General features: G+C 43.4%; 1 protein-coding gene across 1 annotated transcript in view; it reads left to right on the plus strand.

Annotated features, from left to right (window-relative positions):
* The window catches only part of TXNDC11 (thioredoxin domain containing 11), a 538,914-nt gene that overhangs the window by 223,974 nt on the left and 292,969 nt on the right, over positions 1–21,971 (plus strand). The window contains exon 5 of the mRNA XM_086941405.1: positions 3,767–3,860. Within this exon, the coding sequence (XP_086797531.1) occupies positions 3,767–3,860 (94 nt within the window). The remainder of the gene's footprint in view (positions 1–3,766; positions 3,861–21,971) is intronic.

Genomic DNA, 21,971 nt, shown 5'->3' on the forward strand with positions numbered 1-21,971 from the left:
CGGACGGGCACAGACGGGCTTACCTCTGGCGCACCTCCGGCGCGCCATCGGTGCGCCCGCTGCGCGTGTCCGCTGCGCGTCAGCCCCATGTGAGCTTTAAATAGGAGGCTCCTGCTGGTCCTAGTGCAACCACTAGACCGTCAGCTCTCCAAGATGGCCCCCGTAAATGAGGGTGAAGGACTCCCTCTGTACCGCGCTAGTCCACTCCCTCCACAACAAACAGCACAAGCTGCGGTGGAACGGGGAGATGAGCGGTATTCTGCACACAAAAAGGTAACTTTGCTAATGTGCCAACAATTTTTAAAATAATACTGTGCAAATAGTTTTCATCTACAACAGTACAAACGACGATTTTAAAAATGAAAGTGTAGCAAGTAAAATCACTGGTGCGCTAGCGTGCTCAAACTGCTTCAGCAGCGCGTTAGTACAACAGAGTTTCAGTGCGGGTAATTGCTTAGTTTTGGCGCGGCAGGAAATGTTCGCCCTAAATAGGAGGCTCCTGCTGGTCCTAGTGCAACCACTAGACCGTCAGCTCTCCAAGATGGCCCCCGGAAGTGAGGGTGAAGGACTCCCTCTGTACCGCGCTAGTCCACTCCCTCCACAACAAACAGCACAAGCTGCGGTGGAACGGGGAGATGAGCGGTATTCTGCACACAAAAAGGTAACTTTGCTAATGTGCCAACAATTTTTAAAATAATACTGTGCAAATAGTTTTCATCTACAACAGTACAAACGACGATTTTAAAAATGAAAGTGTAGCAAGTAAAATCACTGGCGTGCTCAAACTGCTTCAACGCGCGTTAGTACAACAGAGTTTCAGTGCGGGTAATTGCTTAGCTTAGTTTCTTAGCTTGGTTTCTTTTTTTATAGGCACAGTTGCTATCACTGTTCCAGATAAACCTATCAATCTCTGTCTCCATTTAGAAATTGAAATTTAGCTGGAACTTGGGTATGCTGGTTCTGGAATAATAAATAAAAAATAAAAAATAAATGTTCGCAGTAAGGCTGTTGTAACGTAGTTCACCCAGCCAATTAAAGGCATCAGGAGATAATGTTTCTTTCCCACGTCATCTTCACCTAAACACAGGCTTTGGAAAAATTAAGCTTAAACAAATAATCTATTCTGTCCGGAATATTAATCTACAGATACCTACAATTTAGTGCACTGATGGTCTCTTCAATGTCCTCAGTATCAATGTTCCAGGGCATCAGGACCTTGGTGTTCCCAGAGTTCATCTTATAGCCGGAAAGTGCCCCAACTTTCTCCATGTCCTGGTAAATGTAGAGTGCTTCTTGCCTTTTTTGATTTTATTCTCTTTTGGCTTCTTCAAACACATTTTCAATATATTGCTTTGGTTGCAAATCCCTTCGTGTTAATCGTAATCAAGGGATGGGTCAAGAAATAATGCTACTTTGATACTTTATTTCTTTTAACTTAGTTCTCTACTAGTTTTCAGATGCATCTAAAGCATTACAAAATATGATTAGTAATACTTCCAACACACGGGCTCAGTTCTTCACCATACTTACCCAGATGATTTGCAAAGGAAGTAGGGTAAATCTTTTATTCCCCCCATAACATACAGCCTTCTGTTCTGTCTATGAACTGGGGAATTACTGGATGTTGGAACAGTAGCCATAGCCATAACTACAAATAGATTGGCTTACAGCTGCACCAACTCAATGCAGGCCTAATTTGCTCTGTTTCAATACAAGTTGGATAACCATTGCATGTTCCAGAATCTTAAAGCTGGAATTCGTCCCACCATTTAACACTGGTCCTTACTGCTTAATGGAGATGAATTTTTATCCTAACTGTATGTAGATGTGCATTCTGTCCAAGTGGCATTGCCACATTCTTTTAGCAGGAGTGAATGAGATTGTTTGCAGTTGTGGTGGATTTTGCTCTAGACCAAGCACACAACAAAAGGCATCCCTTGCTGCTCATAAGGATAAGCCTGGTGTTGTCGATGGTGATATTTTGAGACGTTCTTCTAACAATCTGAATCTAAAAGCTTCATTGAATTGAGGTTGGTATTGTTAATTGCTATCACAGCAATCTGCATGTTTGAAAGCCCAAAAACGCAGGCTGTTACGTAATCTTCATCAATTGCTATCCAGAATTCTCTTGCATTAAACTTAAAGGAAGAGGACTGTTCAATTGCATGTTGAAGATTTAAGGGACAGATTATCTGATGTTTCTCCTGTAGAATGAAAGTGATGGGACTGCCTTGTCTATTTATGACCACCTTGTCTATTTATGACCACCTTCAGCTATCTTTTACAAGACCAGCTACACACTATTAGAACCTCACCTCAGCTTGCCATCCAGAAAATCTACAGCCATTATACTTAGCCCAAAGCTAAACCATGGCTGAGTTTGGTTCTGCTACCCACTTTAAGCCCCCAAGGCCATATGTAGGTAAATGGCATTTACCGAATCGTAAATGCCGAATTTTACCGATTCGGTATTTACAAATCGGTAAATGCCATGTAGGTAATTATTCTGTATCAATTACCGAATCGTTATGATTCGGTAATTACCGAATCAGTTTTTACCGATTCAGTAATTGCCATTGATTCCTATGGGCCTTGAGGCCCATAGGAATCAATGGCAATTACCGAATCGGTAAATACCGATTCGGTAAATTTACCGAATTGTCAAGAGGGACAGGGTGTCACTTTGACACCCTGTTGCACCCCTGATTCTGGCTTGTGTGCCATGTGACACACATACATGCCCTAAGGGCATGTATGTGTGTCACATGGCACAGGTGTACATGCACAGATGTGCATGTACACAGAAATTCGTTATTTACCATGCAATAGTATTTCATGGTAAATAACGAATTCCTAAGGGCCTGTGGCACTGTTTCCAGTGCCACCTACATCCCATATTACCGATTCTGTACATATACCGATTCAGTAATTTACAGATTCAGTAAATTTACCTATTCGGTAAATATACAGAATCTGTAATTTTCTGGCCCCCTACATCTGAAACTACAAATACCGGTCGGTAACGGCCGAAATCGGCCGTTACCGACCGGTATTTGGCCACCTACATATGGCCCCAAGTGGGGAAGGCACTTAACTCAAAAAGCCAAACTCGAGCCTTCACATTGAATGGCGGTGCTGTGGGTATGATGGCCTCTCAGTGCCATTACTCATAAGACATAACTTATCCATTCATGCCCTGTGAAGCCACTCGTCCGTTGTTCGTTTAGAACATCTGATCTCAAGCGTGTCCAAGGTAGAGTATGTCAACATGGAGAAGTAGGATTAAGGACAATCTATCCATACCAAGCAATTCTGGGTGGTCAGTGGGACAAAGTGTTTGAGAGAGCTCAAAAAATATGAATCAGTTTCAGAGGGAGAGGCGCTCTGCATCGATATCAGCACCCGCAACCTTTGATCGCCTGAATTTCGAAATGTGAGTGCTTCATAAGTATGTGTGCATGCCTGCACTGTAATTCTCATTTAAATGTATTTATTTTTATTCTGTTTATTTAAAGGAAGTGAAGCGCTTTACTTGTAAGAAGTGAACTATGGGTGGCGGGTATAAAATAAATGGGAGGAGTCCGTACTTAGTTCAACTAGGGAAGTATGGAAATGTCTTATGTCCAAAGTAAGGGTGACATGTTATTGTTGGACTCATTCCTCATGTGTACCTTAGCAACACATTGACATTGTGTGATTAATTGCCTTGATGTGAGCTGTGGCTCACTTTCCTATCCATAACCATTTTTGTCTTTTCTGCCAACAGCCTGGAGTTCTTGGATTTTTTCAGTTCAATGCCTCACCTCAGCCTCCTGGTTATTTGACATTCTTCCTTTCTGCATTGCATTCACTAAAGAAAGGTAAAAACCCATTTTTAACCGTCGAGTCTGTACCATGTAATTAATGAGCTTCTCTTGTTTCCTCCTGGTCGATCATTTTCAATATTTAGTTTAATTTTCCCAGAAGAAGCTTCCTGAGCACCGGTGACTAAACCATATGCTTATTTATAGTAGAGCTGCACAAAATGAATATTCTTCAAGCCCAGCTCTGGGAGCTTCACAGCTTTCTGAATTTCGTACAAATCTACCTGCATCGTGATTGCCTGCAAAAACGATAGAGTAGTCACCATACGAGTAATATGTGGCTAACTTGCCTCTTGGACAGATTATATGCCTGTGGCAACATTGTAAATGTGAACCTGTTTTGATGAATTTCTGATGTTTTGCCCGTAACATTGTATGAGCAAAGGTTTCATCTCCTCCTTAATACCAGTGTAACATCAAAATACAGGAATCCGCTACTGAGCGATAAAATGACGGCCACCCTGAGGTAACGCATGAGGCGTTGGCTTAGTAACGTTTGATAGGTTTGAGCTAAAAACAAACTATTTTTATTAAATTGTAGAAATTATGCAGAAAAATCCTTAATTATGGGGTAAAGACTGCAGAATCTCATAATTCCAGTACTTCTGAGCATGGGGGACTCTCTGCATGGTAATTGTGCGTACAAACAAGTAACACCAATACTTTGACTCACAACAGCGTCAAACAAACACCACTTTTGCTAATTGTAACACCACTAAAGTGGTTTATGTTATGAGATGGCTGAGTGATCTACTGTATGCACAGCACTGAATGCAAAACTAAGAATATTCCCTCACAAAAGCCTAATTTGGTGTGAAGTAGAAAAAGCTGTCCCTGATCTTTACATGCCAGGAACATCAGACTTATAATTACCCACATCGGTCTTACAAACAGGGGATCTGTCAGAAAGCCTGCCCCAGCGTAGAGTGAAAGTTCTAGACAGAGCCACTGGAATCATGCGGCACGGAGGACCAACCTATGCGGCAGAATAACAAATTCTGCAGAAAGAAAAGCCAAACTATACAGCCTGATGCAACACATTTTGTGTCAGCATTGCCTCTTTATTTGGGAATTCTTATAGGTTAACACTTTCTGGGCAAAGGTTTCACCCCATTAGCACCACTTTGACACCCAAATACAGAAATAATCAACAAAAAGGTGACTATTCAACCTTTGCGACAGGCCTTCCATGTTGCCGTGTTTTAGGAAGTGTTGATATACTTCAGTTCGATTTTTTTTTTTTGTGCTGAAATCTGCACATTATCTAGCAGACGATGGATTATCTGGCAAATGCAGCAAATCCCTGATTATGCAGAAAATCCAGCAGTTGCAGAATCGCGTAATTCCATTGCCCGCGATTATAGAGGATCCTAAAAATGAGCTTGAAAGTCTGAAATAAGATCTGACAAAAAAGCTTGAAGTTAACCCAGATTCAGGTGTCATAGGCATTAAGAGTAAAATATAGCTGTTTGAGAGGCAAGAGTATGGGACCTTCACAGACCTTGTCGGGTGAAGGAAAAGCGATCAGCTTAAATGCAAAGATCAGGAAAACTGCCACTGCACTTGCTGCACCAATGGATGCTAAGCCCCTGACTGTGACACGTAAGCATTGGGCAGGGCATCCAAAAAACAACTTAATATACAGCCAATTACCTTCGCTTGTGGCCGTGAGTGAATTGTTAGCTTGGTATTTCGGGGTTGCACTCGTCTCTGCACCATGTGGTTGATAGAACCTCGAGAGGTTATGGAAATTACCTACCATTCATTTTACCGAACATGTGTATCAGTTATCTGACCTATACTGACCATGCTCCCCCTTCGCTTAGTTCATTGTAAAGAGGAACTCCAACACTCACCCCCAGTCAGAAAGCAGACTGACTAATCAATAACCAAGGAGGTGAGTCACATATGTGTGCATTTATACCTGGGGCCTACTGTACTCCCCAGTCTGTGGAACCCAGTGAGTCTCCCTGAAACAGGAGCAGTCTCAGTGGCATAGCCAGTGTGCGATGGGCCCTAGTGCAAAGAAGGAAACGGGCATCATTGACCGCTGCTTGAACTGTGATACGCAGCAATAATCAGGGTTCAATTGGCCCTGGTGGCACTGCACCAATGGAAGCTATGCTTCTGCTAAATCTGTTTACACTATCTGTGGCCAAGGTGGAGGGACTAGGGACACGTCCCCGCCAGTTCAAAGTGTTGCTTTCTGGTTACGTCTTCTCCACTGGCCAGCTTCAAACAGCTGTTAAGTTGGAGGCTAAACGTTCATGGGCAGGTGGTGAAAACACGGTTTTGCAATTTGTTGAGCTACAGAAAAACTAGTGCTACCATCGACAAAGGAGTGTACCAAAAAGGTGATGAGTGGGATTGCTTAAATTCATCTCAGCCACTAGAGTAATTACTCTGGTCGCATATATCAATCCATCTTTATTTTGCACACCATGCCACCTAAGTTCGGACCCAGCCATTTGTAAATCAGTCTTGACCCTGCTCCAATAGGAACATTCTAGTTCAAATTGCTAGGCCAAGGCTTCCCTGGACCAGAACTCAAGCAACCCAAGACCCGTTTCGCCATGGTTGGGGCCCTTTAGTCGGGTGTAGCTTAGCTCCACTGGCGCAGTGAGCAGGTGACCCACATCTGGGAATACCCATCCAACTTGGGGCGTTGCATGGAAGTATACAAAAAATTGATGGGTGGAATGGCTTGAATTAATAAACAAAGGAGGCATAATGAGATGAACTGTTTTTTTGACTTATTTTGGACACTGGCTCTCTCGTCCTTAAATGATGGTGTATTTGGTTGAGGCAGGGCTGACTGACAGACCATAAAGTGCCTTGAAGAGTGACCTGGTAGATAGACTGCCTTGTAGTAAAACACTGTAGTCTGTGTAACACATTCCCTAACGCTGTCGCCATCAGGTGGTATTGTTTTACATGGCCTAAAATTACCCGTTTTCTTTTTAACAATATTATTTGTAAACCGTGAATTGATTAAAAAAATCACTCAGAAGCACTGAAGCAGGCTCATGCACAGGTTATGTTTAGGCTTTTTTCCCCTTTCTTGGCTTTTTGCCAAAGGCTTCCTGTCTTTTGTAGTGAAAGTGCCTTTAGAAGGCGGCGGTGTTAAAAGTTGTTTTTCCTACCCAATTAAGCAATCCTGAAACCCGAGCAAAAACAGCATTTCTATAAAATAAACAAAGCTAGTATACAGCTGCTCCATAAATCTGCGGATGTCTCCATGACGACGCCGAGGAGGCAATCTTCTCACAGACATGAGGTGAAATCCAGGAGAGACTATAAATGGCGAATGTAATCTTGCTCCCTGTTTGTTTAATACCCTTTACGTTATCTCCTAGTGTCTGCCTTCCACACATGCCTTCAAATTCACAACTGCATTATGTACTGCGCTCGAACTCTAGGGTGAAAAACATTTCTAGCATATATAGTGAGGAATTGCTTTTATTTTCCTTTTTATTGTTACAAAGCAAATTAGCATTTTCAACTTGCGGCGCTGTTCCGTTTTCAAAGGAGGTCTTCCTCTCCCCAACCGTTTTTTGCGATAAGTACTTTTTTTTAACCCCTTCGCTGTTAGGCCTTTTCCCCTCCTGTGCTAAGCCTTTTTTTGGCGATTTGGGGTAGTGCGCGCTTAGGCCCCTGTAACTTTTTGACCACATAAGGTATCCACGCCAAATTTCCGTCCTTTTCTTCCAACATCATGTGGATTCTAAAGGTGCCCAGGGTTTGTGGATTCCCTTGGAGGGGTCCCAGAAATTAGCATAATACAGTGAAATTTTAGTTTTTTTCAGAAAAATGGGAAAAACGGGAAAAACGGGCTGCAAATGAAAGCCTCTGGGTTTTTCCCTGCAAATGTTATGAAAAAAGGGTTTGCGGGGCTGAAATCTCCATTTTCTCAGCTTTTAGGGAATGACAGCCTTTTGTCAGGGAACCGACATTTTTTACACAGTTTTGGCATTTTTCTGGGACATAGCCTTTTTTTGCTATTTTTAGAGCTTTCAACCTCCTTCCAGGTAATGGTAGAAATGTGTTTGAAAGCAATAATGGATCCTGGTAAGCTATACATTTCTGAACAGTGGACAAAATTCTGAATTCAGAAAGGGGTCATTTGTCTAAATCCATGAAGGTTTCTTTATAGAAACTAACAGTTAAATATTGGAATAATTGAAAATTAGTTGAAAAAACTGCCTTTTGTCTCAACGTTTTCACCTGTAACGTTTTGTAATTTTGACAGCTCTTTGAAAGCAATATACCGTTACATCCGTTTGATCTTCCTGGTTGCGGGGATATATAGAACTTGTAGTTTCACCAAGAACCCGACGAACCCAGAGCCAAAAACTGAGCAGCAACTTGCAATGGTATTTTATTATTTTCCGGGTATAGAGCATTTATTCTTGGAAAAAGTATACATGGAAAAATCGGTACAAAAGACACCTATGTATTTCTGAATTAGGTACAAATTATAGAGTTTAGAAACAGTATATATTTGCACATTTTCAAAATTGGGAATACTCATACTAGCTTGCAAGTTATTGGTCATTTTTCAATTTTCTTTTTTTTTTTACACAATGTCTTTCATTGGGAAGGGAGAAATGCATGAAAACTCAATAGGTAATAACAGTTGATGTACAAATCTGAATTACCCTAAGTCTCCCGATAAAAACGGTACCTCACTTGTGTGGGTCGGCTTTGTGCCTGCGACAGGAAACGGAGCAAAATGCAATGTGGTCACACCTCAAGTTTGCAATTAAAAATTGACCCTTTTATGGCAAAGTGCCTAGCTGTAGTTTTTGCACCCTAGCTCTGCACCTAGGGAAACGTAGCAAACCTATGCATTTTTTAAAACAAGACACCCAGGAGAATTCAAGATGGGGTGACTCGAATGCCTCCCACCAGGTTCTGTTACCCAGAATCCCTTGCAAAGCTAAAAAATTCACCAAAAAAACGCATTTTCCTCACATTACCGTGGTGGAAAGTTCTGGAATCTGCGTGGATCAACAAATTTCCACCCACCCAGTGTTCCCCGAGGTTTCCCGAAAAAAATGGTACCTCACTTGCCTGGGTCTGCCTAGTCGAAAAATCAGAGTGCAAGGTGTTTTTTATTATCACCGCACTGTTGCAATCAATCAATGATCCAAAAATAATCAAAGTCATTATATACAGTATATACAAAATTAGATGCGCCCACACGGGAAAAGGGGAAGGGGTGTGAGGAAAAGGGTACACATTTCATGACAGTTAAAACATCACTAGTCAGAAAATCTCATGTGCACAAGTTATCATCACAAAAAATTATAGATCCCCATAAGAAGGGTCAAACAGTGTATGAATATCAAACAACGTTTCAAATTGAAGCTCCTAATTAGCTGTGTACATCAGGCTGTCCTTTAGGAGTTCAGGGGGAGTAGAAGGAAGTCTGCGTTTCGACCCAGGGAATGTAGGACAGTGGATCCTTACTAAACGGGTCTTCGTCAGGACGTGATGGGAGGGAAGGGTACAGTGGGGCTTGTCCTTATTGAACGATCAAAGGGTGGCTTGAAAAAACGTAGTCCTTTTCATTGTTGTGACATATTTAAAGCAGTTGCTCTCCGGATCTCTAGATGAAGGCAACAAATCTTTAATATAATTATCCTTAATTGCGGGGTAGCATTAGAAGGTCCTGAGCGTCAGGTAATCACTTTATTTTATCCTTGAATGAATGGAAGCGAAGCGGAGCGTGTAAGTCAGCGTCCTGCTCCGACGAGCCAGACCAGGAAGGTCGCAGGACGCTGACTTACACGCTCCGCTTCGCTTCCATTCATTCAAGGATAAAATAAAGTGATTACCTGACGCTCAGGACCTTCTAATGCTACCCCGCAATTAAGGATAATTATATTAAAGATTTGTTGCCTTCATCTAGAGATCCGGAGAGCAACTGCTTTAAATATGTCACAACAATGAAAAGGACTACGTTTTTTCAAGCCACCCTTTGATCGTTCAATAAGGACAAGCCCCACTGTACCCTTCCCTCCCATCACGTCCTGACGAAGACCCGTTTAGTAAGGATCCACTGTCCTACATTCCCTGGGTCGAAACGCAGACTTCCTTCTACTCCCCCTGAACTCCTAAAGGACAGCCTGATGTACACAGCTAATTAGGAGCTTCAATTTGAAACGTTGTTTGATATTCATACACTGTTTGACCCTTCTTATGGGGATCTATAATTTTTTGTGATGATAACTTGTGCACATGAGATTTTCTGACTAGTGATGTTTTAACTGTCATGAAATGTGTACCCTTTTCCTCACAGCCCTTCCCCTTTTCCCGTGTGGGCGCATCTAATTTTGTATATACTGTATATAATGACTTTGATTATTTTTGGATCATTGATTGATTGCAACAGTGTGGTGATAATAAAAAACACCTTGCACTCTGATTTTTCTGCGAAATTAATTTGTTTCAAAACATTGTGATTTTTTCTAAGAAATTTTTGGTGTTTGGTCAGGGACCACTTCCTTATATACCGACTTATTACCCAGGTCCCACTGATCGTATGGGTCTAACCCCTTTATCTACAACATGGGTCTGCCTAGTGGCTGCGACTGGAAACAGCGCAAAACGCAACGTGGTCGCACCTCAATTTCGCAGTGAAAATGGGCGCTTTTTTGGCAAAGAGCCTACCTTTCGTTTTTGAACCCTAGCTCTGCCGGCGCCTAGGAAAACCTAGCAAACCTATACATTTTTGAAAACTAGACACCCAGGGGAATTCAGGATAGGGTGACTCGACTGCCTCCCACCAGGTTCTGTTACCCAGAATCCCTTGCAAAGCTAAAACAATCACACAAAAAACGCATTTTCCTCACATGTCTGTGGTGGAAAGTTCTGGAATCTGCGTGGATCAACAAATTTCCACCCACCCAGCGTTCCCCCAGGTCTCTCGAAAAAAATGGTACCTCACTTGCCTGGGTCTGCCTAGTGCCTGCGACAGGAAACCGCGCAAACCGCAACGTGGTCGCACCTCAATTTCGCAGTAAAAACGGGCCCTTTTTTGGCAAAGAGCCTACCTTTTGTTTTTGAACCCTAGCTCTGCCAGGCACCTAGGGAAACCTAGCAAACCTATACATTTTTGAAAAGTAGACACCCAGGGGAATTCAGGATGGGGTGACTCGACTGCCTCCCACCAGGTTCTGTTACCCAGAATCCCTTGCAAAGCTAATAAAATTCACACAAAAAACGCATTTTCCTCACATTTCTGTGGTGGAAAGTTCTGGAATCTGCGTGGATCAACAAATTTCCACCCACCCAGCGTTCCCCCAGGTCTCCCGAAAAAAATGGTACCTCACTTGCCTGGGTCTGCCTAGTGCCTGCCACAGGAAACAGCGCAATACGGAACGTGGTCGCACCTCAATTTCGCTTTGAAAACGGGCCCTTTTTTGGCAAAGAGCCTACCTTTCGTTTTTGGACCCTAGCTCTGCCGGCACCTAGGGAAACCTAGCAAACATATACATTTTGAAAACTAGACACCCAGGGGAATTCAGGATGGGGTGATTCGACTGCCTCCCACCAGGTTCTGTTACTCAGAATCCCTTGCAAATCTAAAAAATTGACCAAAAAACGCGTTTTCCTCACATTTCTGTGGTGGAAAGTTCTGGAATCTGCTTGGATCAACAAATTTCCACCCACCCAGCGTTCCCCCAGGTCTCCCCAAAAAAATGGTACCTCACTTGCGTGGGTAGTATAGGTGCTGCAACAGGAAAAGGCCCAAATCGTAAGGTGGAGACTTAAAAAGTAACCTATGGCAAAAGTACCTTATTGTTGGGGGGGGGCACCTACGTTTTTGGCCCGGGGCTCGGCGGCAAACTTGGGAAACTACCAAACCCAAACAGTTCTGAAAACTAGACACCCGGGGAGTTCAGGGAGGTATGGCATTCGTGGGTCCCCCAACGTTTTCCTACCCAGAAATCACTGCAAACCCTAAAATTAGGTAAAAAAAACACTTTTCCATACATTTTTGCGTGGCATCTCCTTGCCGGCATAAATGTCCTACCACCCAGAGTTCCCCTTGTTCCCCCGAGTAAAATGATACCTTACTTGTGTGGGTGCTGCCAAAGCAGAACAGGCCAAAAATGTATTTGTAAGAAATTGTAGTGTTCAGGATTGACAAATTAAGCACAGAGAATTCTACCGTTTTGGGGGTCATCTTAGTCCCAGGCCTTAGGCCCACCCAAACAAGTGAGGCATCATTTTACTCGGGAGAACAAGGGGAACGCTGGGTGGTAGGACAATTGTGCCGGCTCGGAGATCCCACACAAAAATGTATGATTTTTTTTTTTTTCCTATTTTTAAGGTTTGCAGGTAATTCTGTGTAGGAAAATGTTGGGGGACCCACGCATGCCATACCTCCCTGGACTCCCCTGGGTGTCTAATTTTCAGAACTGTTTGGGTTTGGTAGTTTCCAAAGATGGCCGCTGAGCCCCGTGTCAAAAACTCAGGTGCTCCCCCAAAAACAAGACCGTGTTCCTAAAGGTAATTTTTAAGTCTCCACCGTACAATTTGGGCCTCTTCCTGTTGCAGCCACTATGCCTACCCACGCAACTGAGGTACCATTTTTATCGGGAGAACTGGGGGAACGCTAGGTGAGATGAAATTTTTGTGGGCCCAGTGATGCCATGCTTTCCCACACAAAAATGTGTGAAAAATCTGAGTTTTTAAGCTAAAAATTAGGTTTGCAAGCGATTCTGGGTGAAGGAACGTTGGAGGATCCACGCAAGCCATACCTCCTTGGAAGCCCCCGGGTGTCTACTTTGCAAAAATATGTGGGTTTGCTAGGTTTCCCTAGATGGCAACCGAGGAAGGAGTGAAAAACCCATGTGACACCCCTAGCTAAACCAATTAGTTTAGACAAAATTAGTTGTTCACTTGTGCAGCGTGACAATTTGGGCGCAATATTGCAAGGAAAATATGACGGACATTGTGAGTTTTGCAGGATACTGTGAATAAAATTAATTATTAGGTTTCACCAGAGAGACATCACCATGTAGTTCCCTGGATTTTCAACAATACCTACAATTGACAGGTTATTCGTAGGTGGAATGTACACCTTGTCAGACAGACTAAAATAACAAGATCCCTGCACAGCCATCTATTCCTCAAACACATACACATACTGGTTGGATTTGGCACGAGGGCCAGTGATGGTTCATTATATATAATTTTATTGACAAGAGATTTCACAAAAATTAAATGCACTGTCAATTACATGGACAGGAAAACTGAACCAATGACTCGCAGCTCGTATTAAATGCACTGTCAATTACATGGACAGGAAAACTGAACCAATGACTCGCAGCTCGTGAGCTGTAAAGCCACTTCAAGGCACCAACCGCTTTACAGGCCATTCAAACACCTTTCATACCTGACACACAGAAGGCCATTCACACCACCAGGCACCAAATCAGCACATCACATTTACAAAAAAAGTGACAAGCTGCGTCCTGCTTCAAAAAAAATAAATAACAAATAAAATAAACTACACAGACATCAAATTCTCAAACACATACTGGTTGGATTTGGCACGAGGGTGAGTGATGGTTCAATATATACCATTGTATTAGCGAGTGATTTCACAAAAAATGAAATACACTGTTAATAATGGAAAGGACAAGAAACTTAACCATTGACTCACAGCTCGTGAGCTGTAAAAGCCACAACAAGGCACCAACCTCTTTACAGGCCATTCATACACCTTTCATACATGTGACACATACAAAACATTCACACAGCCAGCAGCGGACCCATCACATTACTACACTTCCACCAGCAGACAACGCCAATCAAGGGCCCATCACTTTTACACGTCCACAATCCTGACACAGCAACTACACAAACTCATGGATTGCATGGAGTGGCGCTCAGCTAGCACTGTGTGTAGTAACCAGCATTAAGTCACTTCCCACACACGGGCAGCGGAGCACCAGTCCACGCACACCACCGGCCGAGCACCAGACCACGCACACCGCCAGCCAAGCACCAGTCCACACACACCGCCAGCCAAGCACCAGTCCAGGCACAGCACCAGCCAAGCACCAATCTAAACACACCACCAGGCAAGCCCAAGACCACGCACACCGCAAACCAAACACCAGAACACACACACCACCAGCCAAGCACCAGTCCACACACCCCACCAGGCAAGCGCCACTCCACACACACCGCCAGCCAAGCATCAGCCCAGGCACACCACCAGCCAAGCAGCAATCCCAACACACCACCAGGCAAGCGCAACACCACGCACACCGCCAAGCAAGCACCAGACCACGCACACCGCCAGCCAAGCACCAGTCCACACACCCCGCCAGCCAAGCACCAGTTAACAGACACCGCCAGCCAAGCACCAAACCATGCACACCGTCAGACAATGGAAACTACACGCAAACCAACATCATACTTTAGTTTTTTTTCAATACAAATAAAAAACAAAAACAAATTGCAAACTGATACAAATCTAATAACACAACAACTACATCTAAATACACTACACAAATGCCAACTTTGAAACTGAACATTAAGTTTTAAAGAATAGAGACCAGGCAGTTCACTTTACCACTCATGGATGCTCCCAAAACTTCTTTTGCGTGTGGTAACTTCTAAAACAAGCAGGTACACACAGCCCAGGGTTAGGACAGTCAGGGCATTACATACACACCTCCTTCCGCAAACCTCTTCGCCAACAGACTCTACATCTCCGACTGGGAAAGTCTTTTGAGGATGTAGGAGGAATTTGATCAGGAAAGTGGCCATCTTTCAATCTGGCAACATCCTCCACCACTCCAACTCTAGGAAGACTTGCCTGTTCCACTAAAACAAGGCTGCCTATTACAGACTCCTGAAACTTTACAAAAGTCATCTTTGACTGAGGACAAGATTGTTGGAACACAACAAAAGCATTAAAGGTTGCCAAGTGGAAAAGATGGATAGACAACTTCTTGTACCAAATGTAAGCCTTACGAAGAGCAGCATACGGGTCCAACCTCTGATCTACTCTGTCAGCACCACCCATGTGCCTATTATAGTCTAAAATGCACACAGGTTTGCGCGCTTCTGCAACCTGACCCCAAACAGTCACCAGTTCTTTACTTTCATCATGTATGGAAGTCAACATGTAGACATCTCTCCTGTCTGAAAACTTCACAGCTAGAAGCTCCTCACAACGCAATGCACTGCACTGTCCCCGAGCAAGCTTTTGACAAACAAGTTCTTTTGGGAAACCTTTACGATTAGAGCGGATTGTGCCACAAGCAACAGTGTCCACTTTGGCCAATTCCCTGAACAACCGCACACCAGTGTAGAAGTTATCTACATATAAATGATGGCCTTTGTTAAACAATCCACTACCAAGTTCCCACACAATTTTCTCAGTCACTCCAAAAGTCGACGGATAACCAGGGGGGTTAATCCTGGATTCCTTACCAGTGTACACCCTGAAATTAGAGACCTATCCAGTCCCACTGTCACACAGCATATAAAGCTTAATTCCATAGCGTGCCCTCTTACTAGGAATGTATTGCCTAAATACCAAGCGGTCCTTGAACAACAACCAAGACTCATCCACTGCAATTTCTTTCCCAGGAGCAAAGATCTCTGGAAATCGATAAACAAAATGATCAATGACAGGCCGAATCTTGAAAAGACGGTCACAATCAGGGTGATCTTGTGGCAAAGCTAAACCATTGTCAACAAAATGCATCATCCTAAGCAAAAGCAAATACCTATCATGACTCATGACTGCCGGAAAAATAGCTGTTGCCATCAAGGGACTAGTAGACCAATATGAAGCCATAGATGGCTTCCTAAGCAAGCCCATCAAAAAAGTTAAACCCAAAAACTTTTTCATCTCCTCCAAATTTGTGGGAGTCCACCGGGTAGCTCTAGCGTGGGGCTTAAGGCTGACACTGTTCTCCCTCAAAAACTGTTCGGCATACAAATTAGTCTGCTCTTCAATCTCAGCCAAAAAACACATCATCCATAAACAACTTGAAAAAATCAATTGGCAAAACGTTTTCAGTGTTCACCCTACACCCTGGAACACCAGTAAATTCAGGCAATGCCGGCTGCACCATGCCTGGGGCAACCCAGAGGTCAGAACTTTCATCGACAAGTCTTTCAGCCTCAGGCTGCCGCCCAGCGGCCTCTTGTCTCACTACACCTACTGGAAGTCTAGCAGCCCCAGGCTGCCGCCCAGCTGTCTCTCGCCGCACTATACCAACGTGAAGTCTAGCAGCACCAGGTTGCACTGAAGATGCCTCTTGCCGCACTATCGGCACAGCAATGTCCTCCTCTAACACAGGCACTTCATCCACACCAAAAATAGCTTCATCAGCACTCAGGGTATCTTCATCATCAGACGATGCCATGCACAGAGAAAACTCACTACCAGAATCTTCACCTCCCAACTCTGCCTCAGAATCAAAGTCACTCTCAGCACCATGGTCAGAGGAAGAATCAAAAAGCATTCCAACAATTTGCTGAGCTGTAATCCGGCGGCTAGCCATTATGCTCACTAAGAAAGCAGACTGCACAAACAACTCAACAACCAACACTGTAAAAAGTAGGTAAAAAATGTAAGCCTTTATCACAAAGATTTATAAACTGAATAACTATACAATTCACTTACAAAATACAGCCACACTCACCAGCACTACTCTGCAAAGACACAGCAAATAGTCAACGATATCCCACTAGAAAGAAAGAAAAACACAAATGTACAGAAAAACAAATACAGAACAAGCACTAATGCAAACCATGTTTTACAATCACAAAAAACAGAAACAGAACATACTGGTATTATTACACATTTTGCAAGAAACACATTTACATTGAAATAGTACAAAAAAGGTCTCTTACCAAACAAATGCAACTACACAAACAGCAAACCCACCAGTAACAAAACCGCACACTCCAACAGTCTAAAGAGCAAAAGCCTAGAACAAGAACAAAAAAGGGGAAATTAAAACACTACACTTTACAAGAAAAACAATACAGATTATAACAAGCTATGTCACAGGCTATGTCACTACACAAATGGGGGCAGAAAGGCTGATAACACATAAACAAATATGTCCCCTGGAAGCAAGCACAATATTTATTTTTAAATTGGGCCCCCAGGAAGCGACCCTTGCCCAAGGGGTCGCTTCCATTTAAAAATAAAAGAATTCCCTGATGTCTAGTGGAGTTTTCTGCCCCTCCTGGGGGCAGAAAGGCAAAATTAAAAAAAAAATGTGCCCCCAGAGGGGGCAGAATATACTACAAAAAAAGTGAGCCCAAGTAAGCGACCCTTGTCCAAGGGGTCGCTTCCAATTTAACTAAAAAAAAATTCCCTGGCTCTAGTGGGCTTTTCTACCCCCCCCCCCGGGGTTCAGAATTGGCCAACAAAAATGGCCGATCTGTCCCTAGGGAGGGCAGAAAAGTCTGAAAAAATATTTACCCCCTTAGGAAGGGACCTTTGCCCAAGGGGTCGCTTCCGATTTTGAAGAAATTGAAAATCCCTGGCTCCAGTGGGCTGTTCTGCCCCCCCTGGGTGCAGATCGGCCAAAAAACGGTTGATCTGCCCCAGGGGGGGCAGAAAAGTCTGAAAATTATTTTGCCCCCAAAAGGAAGCGACCCTTGCCCAAGAGGTCGCTTCCGATTTTGAAATTTAAGGTAATCCCTGGCTCTAGTGGGCTTTTCGGCCAAAAAAACTGCCGATCTGCCCCATGGGGGGCAGAAAAGTTTGTAAATAATTTTGCACCCAAAAGGGGTTGCTTCCGATTTTGAAAACGAAAGTAATCCTTGGCTCTAGTGGGCTTTTCTGCCCCCCCTGGGTGCCTCCCCTGGGTGCAGATAGGCCAAAAAAACGGCCGATCTGCCCCGGGGGGGGAGGGGGGGGGGGGGGGGGGGCAGAAAAGTCTGTAAATAATTTTGCCCCCAAAAAGAAGCGACCCTTGCCCAAGGGGTCGCTTCCTGCACACAATATTTGTGAAAAATTACATTCCCTGGTGTCTAGTGGGGCATTCCTTGTGCACGATAGCGACGGTGTGCGTGATCGTGCACCAGGAATGCCCTGCATTGGGACATCAGGGGAGAGGAAACACTGTTTCATCCCCCCGTTGCCTCAAGGCACTGCACAGCGGCCCCCCCGCCCCACCGGAGGCCAAAACCTGCCTCCTCTCGCTGGACGCGCTGGAAAGAAAAGGCTTCCAGCATGTCTAGCGCTTACTGATGACGTTGGCGCGCGCTGACGTCACCAGGAAGCGTGGGGGGGCAACGGAAAGTCTTCCACCGTTTTCTTCTGTAACACTCTTATTTATTTGTTCATTTTGGTCGATCTTGTGTGCACCAGTACACAAAAGCAAATTCCTTAATGCTCCAAGACAACTATATTTACAGGTGAATTATTTTATATATGACCATTTTATTTTTTCCTTTATGCTTATACCACTTTAACCAAACTCATTAAAGGTATTAGTTTATGATTTCATATCCATCGAAAACTATGCAGATAATTATTTAAGAACCACGAGCAGAGTCTGCCTAAGAAGGGCATTTATCTTGCCCCAGTTATGACCTATTCAGATTATAAATGCTTTAGTCTGCTAGATGTGCTAGGAGAATTCTTTTCAGATTATTTATTATTTTGTTCTCCAAAGATAACACCGTCATGCTTTTCTAAATCCTTTATATCTTCCTGTCTCAACATTTTCAAATTCTGATACTTAACTACAATTCGTTCACAATTACAATTTGTTTTTTTTTTTACAGTAGCTTTAACCCCCTTTGCCGCTAGGCCTTTTCACCTCCCTGTGCTAAGCCTTTTTTCGGCTATTTGGGGCAGTTTGCCCTTAGGCCCCTGTAACTTTTTGACCACATAAGGTATTTTCTTCTAACATCATAGGGATTCTAAAGGTACCCAGGGTTTGTGGATTCCCCTGGAGGGGACCCAGAAATTAGCGAAAACACAGCAAATGCTCTTTTCTTTTTTTGGAAAAATAGGAAAAAGTGCCACAAACTAAAGTGTCTGATTTTTCCCTGCAAATGGTATCAGCAAGGGGTTTGTGGGGCTGAATTACAATTTTTCCAGTTTTCATGGACGGACAGACTTTTTCAGAAAACCAACATTTTTTACACAGTTTTGGCATTTTACTGGGACATAGCCTATATTTGCTATTTGTTCTGCTTTCTAACTTCTTCCAGTAAATGGGAGAAATGGGTATGAAAGCAATAATGGATCCTGGAAAGCTATACATTTTAGAAAAGTAGACCGAATTTTGAATTCAGCAAGAGGTCATTTGTGTAGAGCCTTCAAGGTTTCTTTATAGAAACTAAAAGTTGGAAATCGGAAAAATTGAAAATGTGTTGAAAAAAACAGCCATTTGTGCCAACGATTTCACCTGTAACTTCTTCTAATTATGACAGATGTTTGAAAGCTATATACCTTTTACATTTACTGGATCTTTCTGGTTGTAGCAATAAATAGGACGTGTAGGTTCACCAAGTACCCGACGAATCCAGAGCCAATAACTGAGCAGCGTCTTGCAATGCTTTTTTATTATGTACCGGGTATATAGTAATTAATTTGTGAAATATCGGGATAAAAGACACCTATGTATTTCTGAATTTGGAACTAAATATAGAGTTTAGAAACCGTATCTATTTGCACATTTCCGAAATTGAGAGTACCTATACTAGCATGAGAATTATAGGCTATTCTTCAAAGTGACTTCTTTTTTACACATTGTCTTTCATTTGGAAGGCAGAAATGCATTGAAAGTCAATAGGTTATAACAGTTGCTCTACCACCATTGTGTTACCCTAAGTCTCCATATAAAATGGTATCTCACTTGTGTGTGTAGGCCTTGTGCCCGCGACAGGAAAAGGCTCTAAACGCAACGTGGACACACTTTATTTTTACAGTGAAAACTGACCCTTTTTTTGCACAGTGCCTAGCTATAGATTTGGAACCCTAGCTCTGCCGGCACCTAGGGAAATCTAGCAAACCAATTCATTTTTAGGTCGAGCTCTCTCGACCTATTGTCGCTGATTTGCTCCTCAAGGGAGATAGACCGGTGCACGAGCGGACCAGGCTCTGTGGACGCGCTTACGCAGGCGGCCGAAGACATGCACACACACACAGACACACACACTCATGCACGCTCAGACACACACATGCGCAGACACACACAGACACACACACACACACATGCCAAGCCTCCCAAGCCCCACTTACCGCTTCAGCTGCCACCAGTCTCTGGGCCATCCACTCCATGGGCGCGGGCTTCTCGCAAAGACGGAAGTCCTGCCCCACGACAGCCGTGAGCGTGCACATCCCGAAACCAAAAGTTCGAGAGTGTGCACGCTCACGGCTTATTTTATTTTCCGGCCGCTTTTAGTTTCATTTCGCGGCCGCCTTTTAATTTCATTTTGCGGCCGCTTTTAATTTCATTACTAATATTCACTGCAGGCTGCCGGCAGCCGGAGCGTCGGTAGGAGCCCGAGGCTGCAGGTTAAGTGTGCTGGTACAATTGGAGCAAATGGGAGAGGGCGTGCAACATCGTGACTCGCCAGCATTTCGGCAGCCAACTTGGATAGAACGGAAGGATCTGTTGCATTAGAGACAGTGTATTGATTTAGCGTAGTGACAGAAGGAATAAATGATACATGCTGCCTAGGATGTGGGATAGCTGTGAAGTCACGATGTTTGACCCGGGTTTTGTGATTCTTGCATCATCTTTGCGTACTGCCTATTTGTTTTACATATGTTATGGTTTTACTGTGTAGATCCGACTCTGGTTTTCTGTATTTAACTGGAGGTCTTCTTAGTTTAAAACATCGAAATGTGAAGTCACTGGCTGTATTGCATTTATTTGACGCAACAGCCGTGGAATGACTATATTTGTAGGGTCTGCATTGATAAAGTAAATATTTTACTTACTTTTACTATACAGATTTTTTTTCTTAAACTAAACGCTTGGATTATTGCTTATACAATTACGTTTGATTTTTTGTTATTCTGTTGGAATATCAACTAGTACCATAGAAATGCGTTTCTGCACAGCGCTGCACGAGTGACCCAGGGCTGTAATAATGGATCTGCGCACCAAATCGGGATTAAAGCTCCCCGCGCTGTCTGCTGTCCTAGGTGGCGCTGTGAGGCAATGCAGATGCTTTGGCAGGATGTCTGCGTGCGCCGTCGGCTCCGTTTACAAAACCCAAAATCAATAAGACAGCCTTGAGAGGGAGGGAGGAGAAATGTTCCTACATAGATTGCCTAAAAATAGTTGGTAGCCCATTTGGAGACACTTATTGCACAACCAGAGGCAAATTGCTAGGCAGTCAAAATGTTTTTTTTTTTTTTTGCAAGAGCGATGTAGAGTATTTGGAGTGGATGAGTCACCACCTGGTTATTTGTGATTTCAAGTCTGTCAGACAACAAGGACTTTTCTAGGACTGGTTTAGAGCCCTCACTTATTCTTTACATATTTTTAAAGACATTCTATAGCCACATTGATAAAGTAAATATTTTCGTATTGGAACACAAGAGAGCTGTGTCAGCAATGCTATTTTATGTCAACGCATCACAGCGAAAGTGAAAGTGATCTTTTTATTGATAGCAATGCAATCTGAAATATGACCCGTGTACTAATAGGCCACTTCGGAAACTGTCCCTTCACAGAGAATAACAAAATCAGCAGCCTAACATTTATTGGGTAAGGAAGATTAAGGCCCGGATTAGGAACAACAACCTGCTGTAGGACAAATGTTAAAACTATCTTCACACTCCTTCTCCCCTTTCTATACCTCTCTTTTCATCTCCTCATCCATCCACCTATCCACACACCCATCCATCCAGACTTCTAGCCAGTCACCCACCCACACATCCATCTACCCATTCATCCATCTAGCATCAATGCATATTATCTCTCTCTCTCTCATACACACACACTTACTTTAATTATATATCTCTGTTTCTCCCTCTCTATTTTTCTGTATCTCCCTCTGTACTATATGCAGTAAATGTTGGGGAGCTTAATAAAGTCACAGCAGCAACAGCAGTGACCTCTGGGCTTACAATGGCTCCAG

This window comes from Lissotriton vulgaris, chromosome 10 (genome assembly GCF_964263255.1).
Source record: "Lissotriton vulgaris chromosome 10, aLisVul1.2, whole genome shotgun sequence".
Classification (NCBI taxonomy): domain Eukaryota; kingdom Metazoa; phylum Chordata; class Amphibia; order Caudata; family Salamandridae; genus Lissotriton; species Lissotriton vulgaris.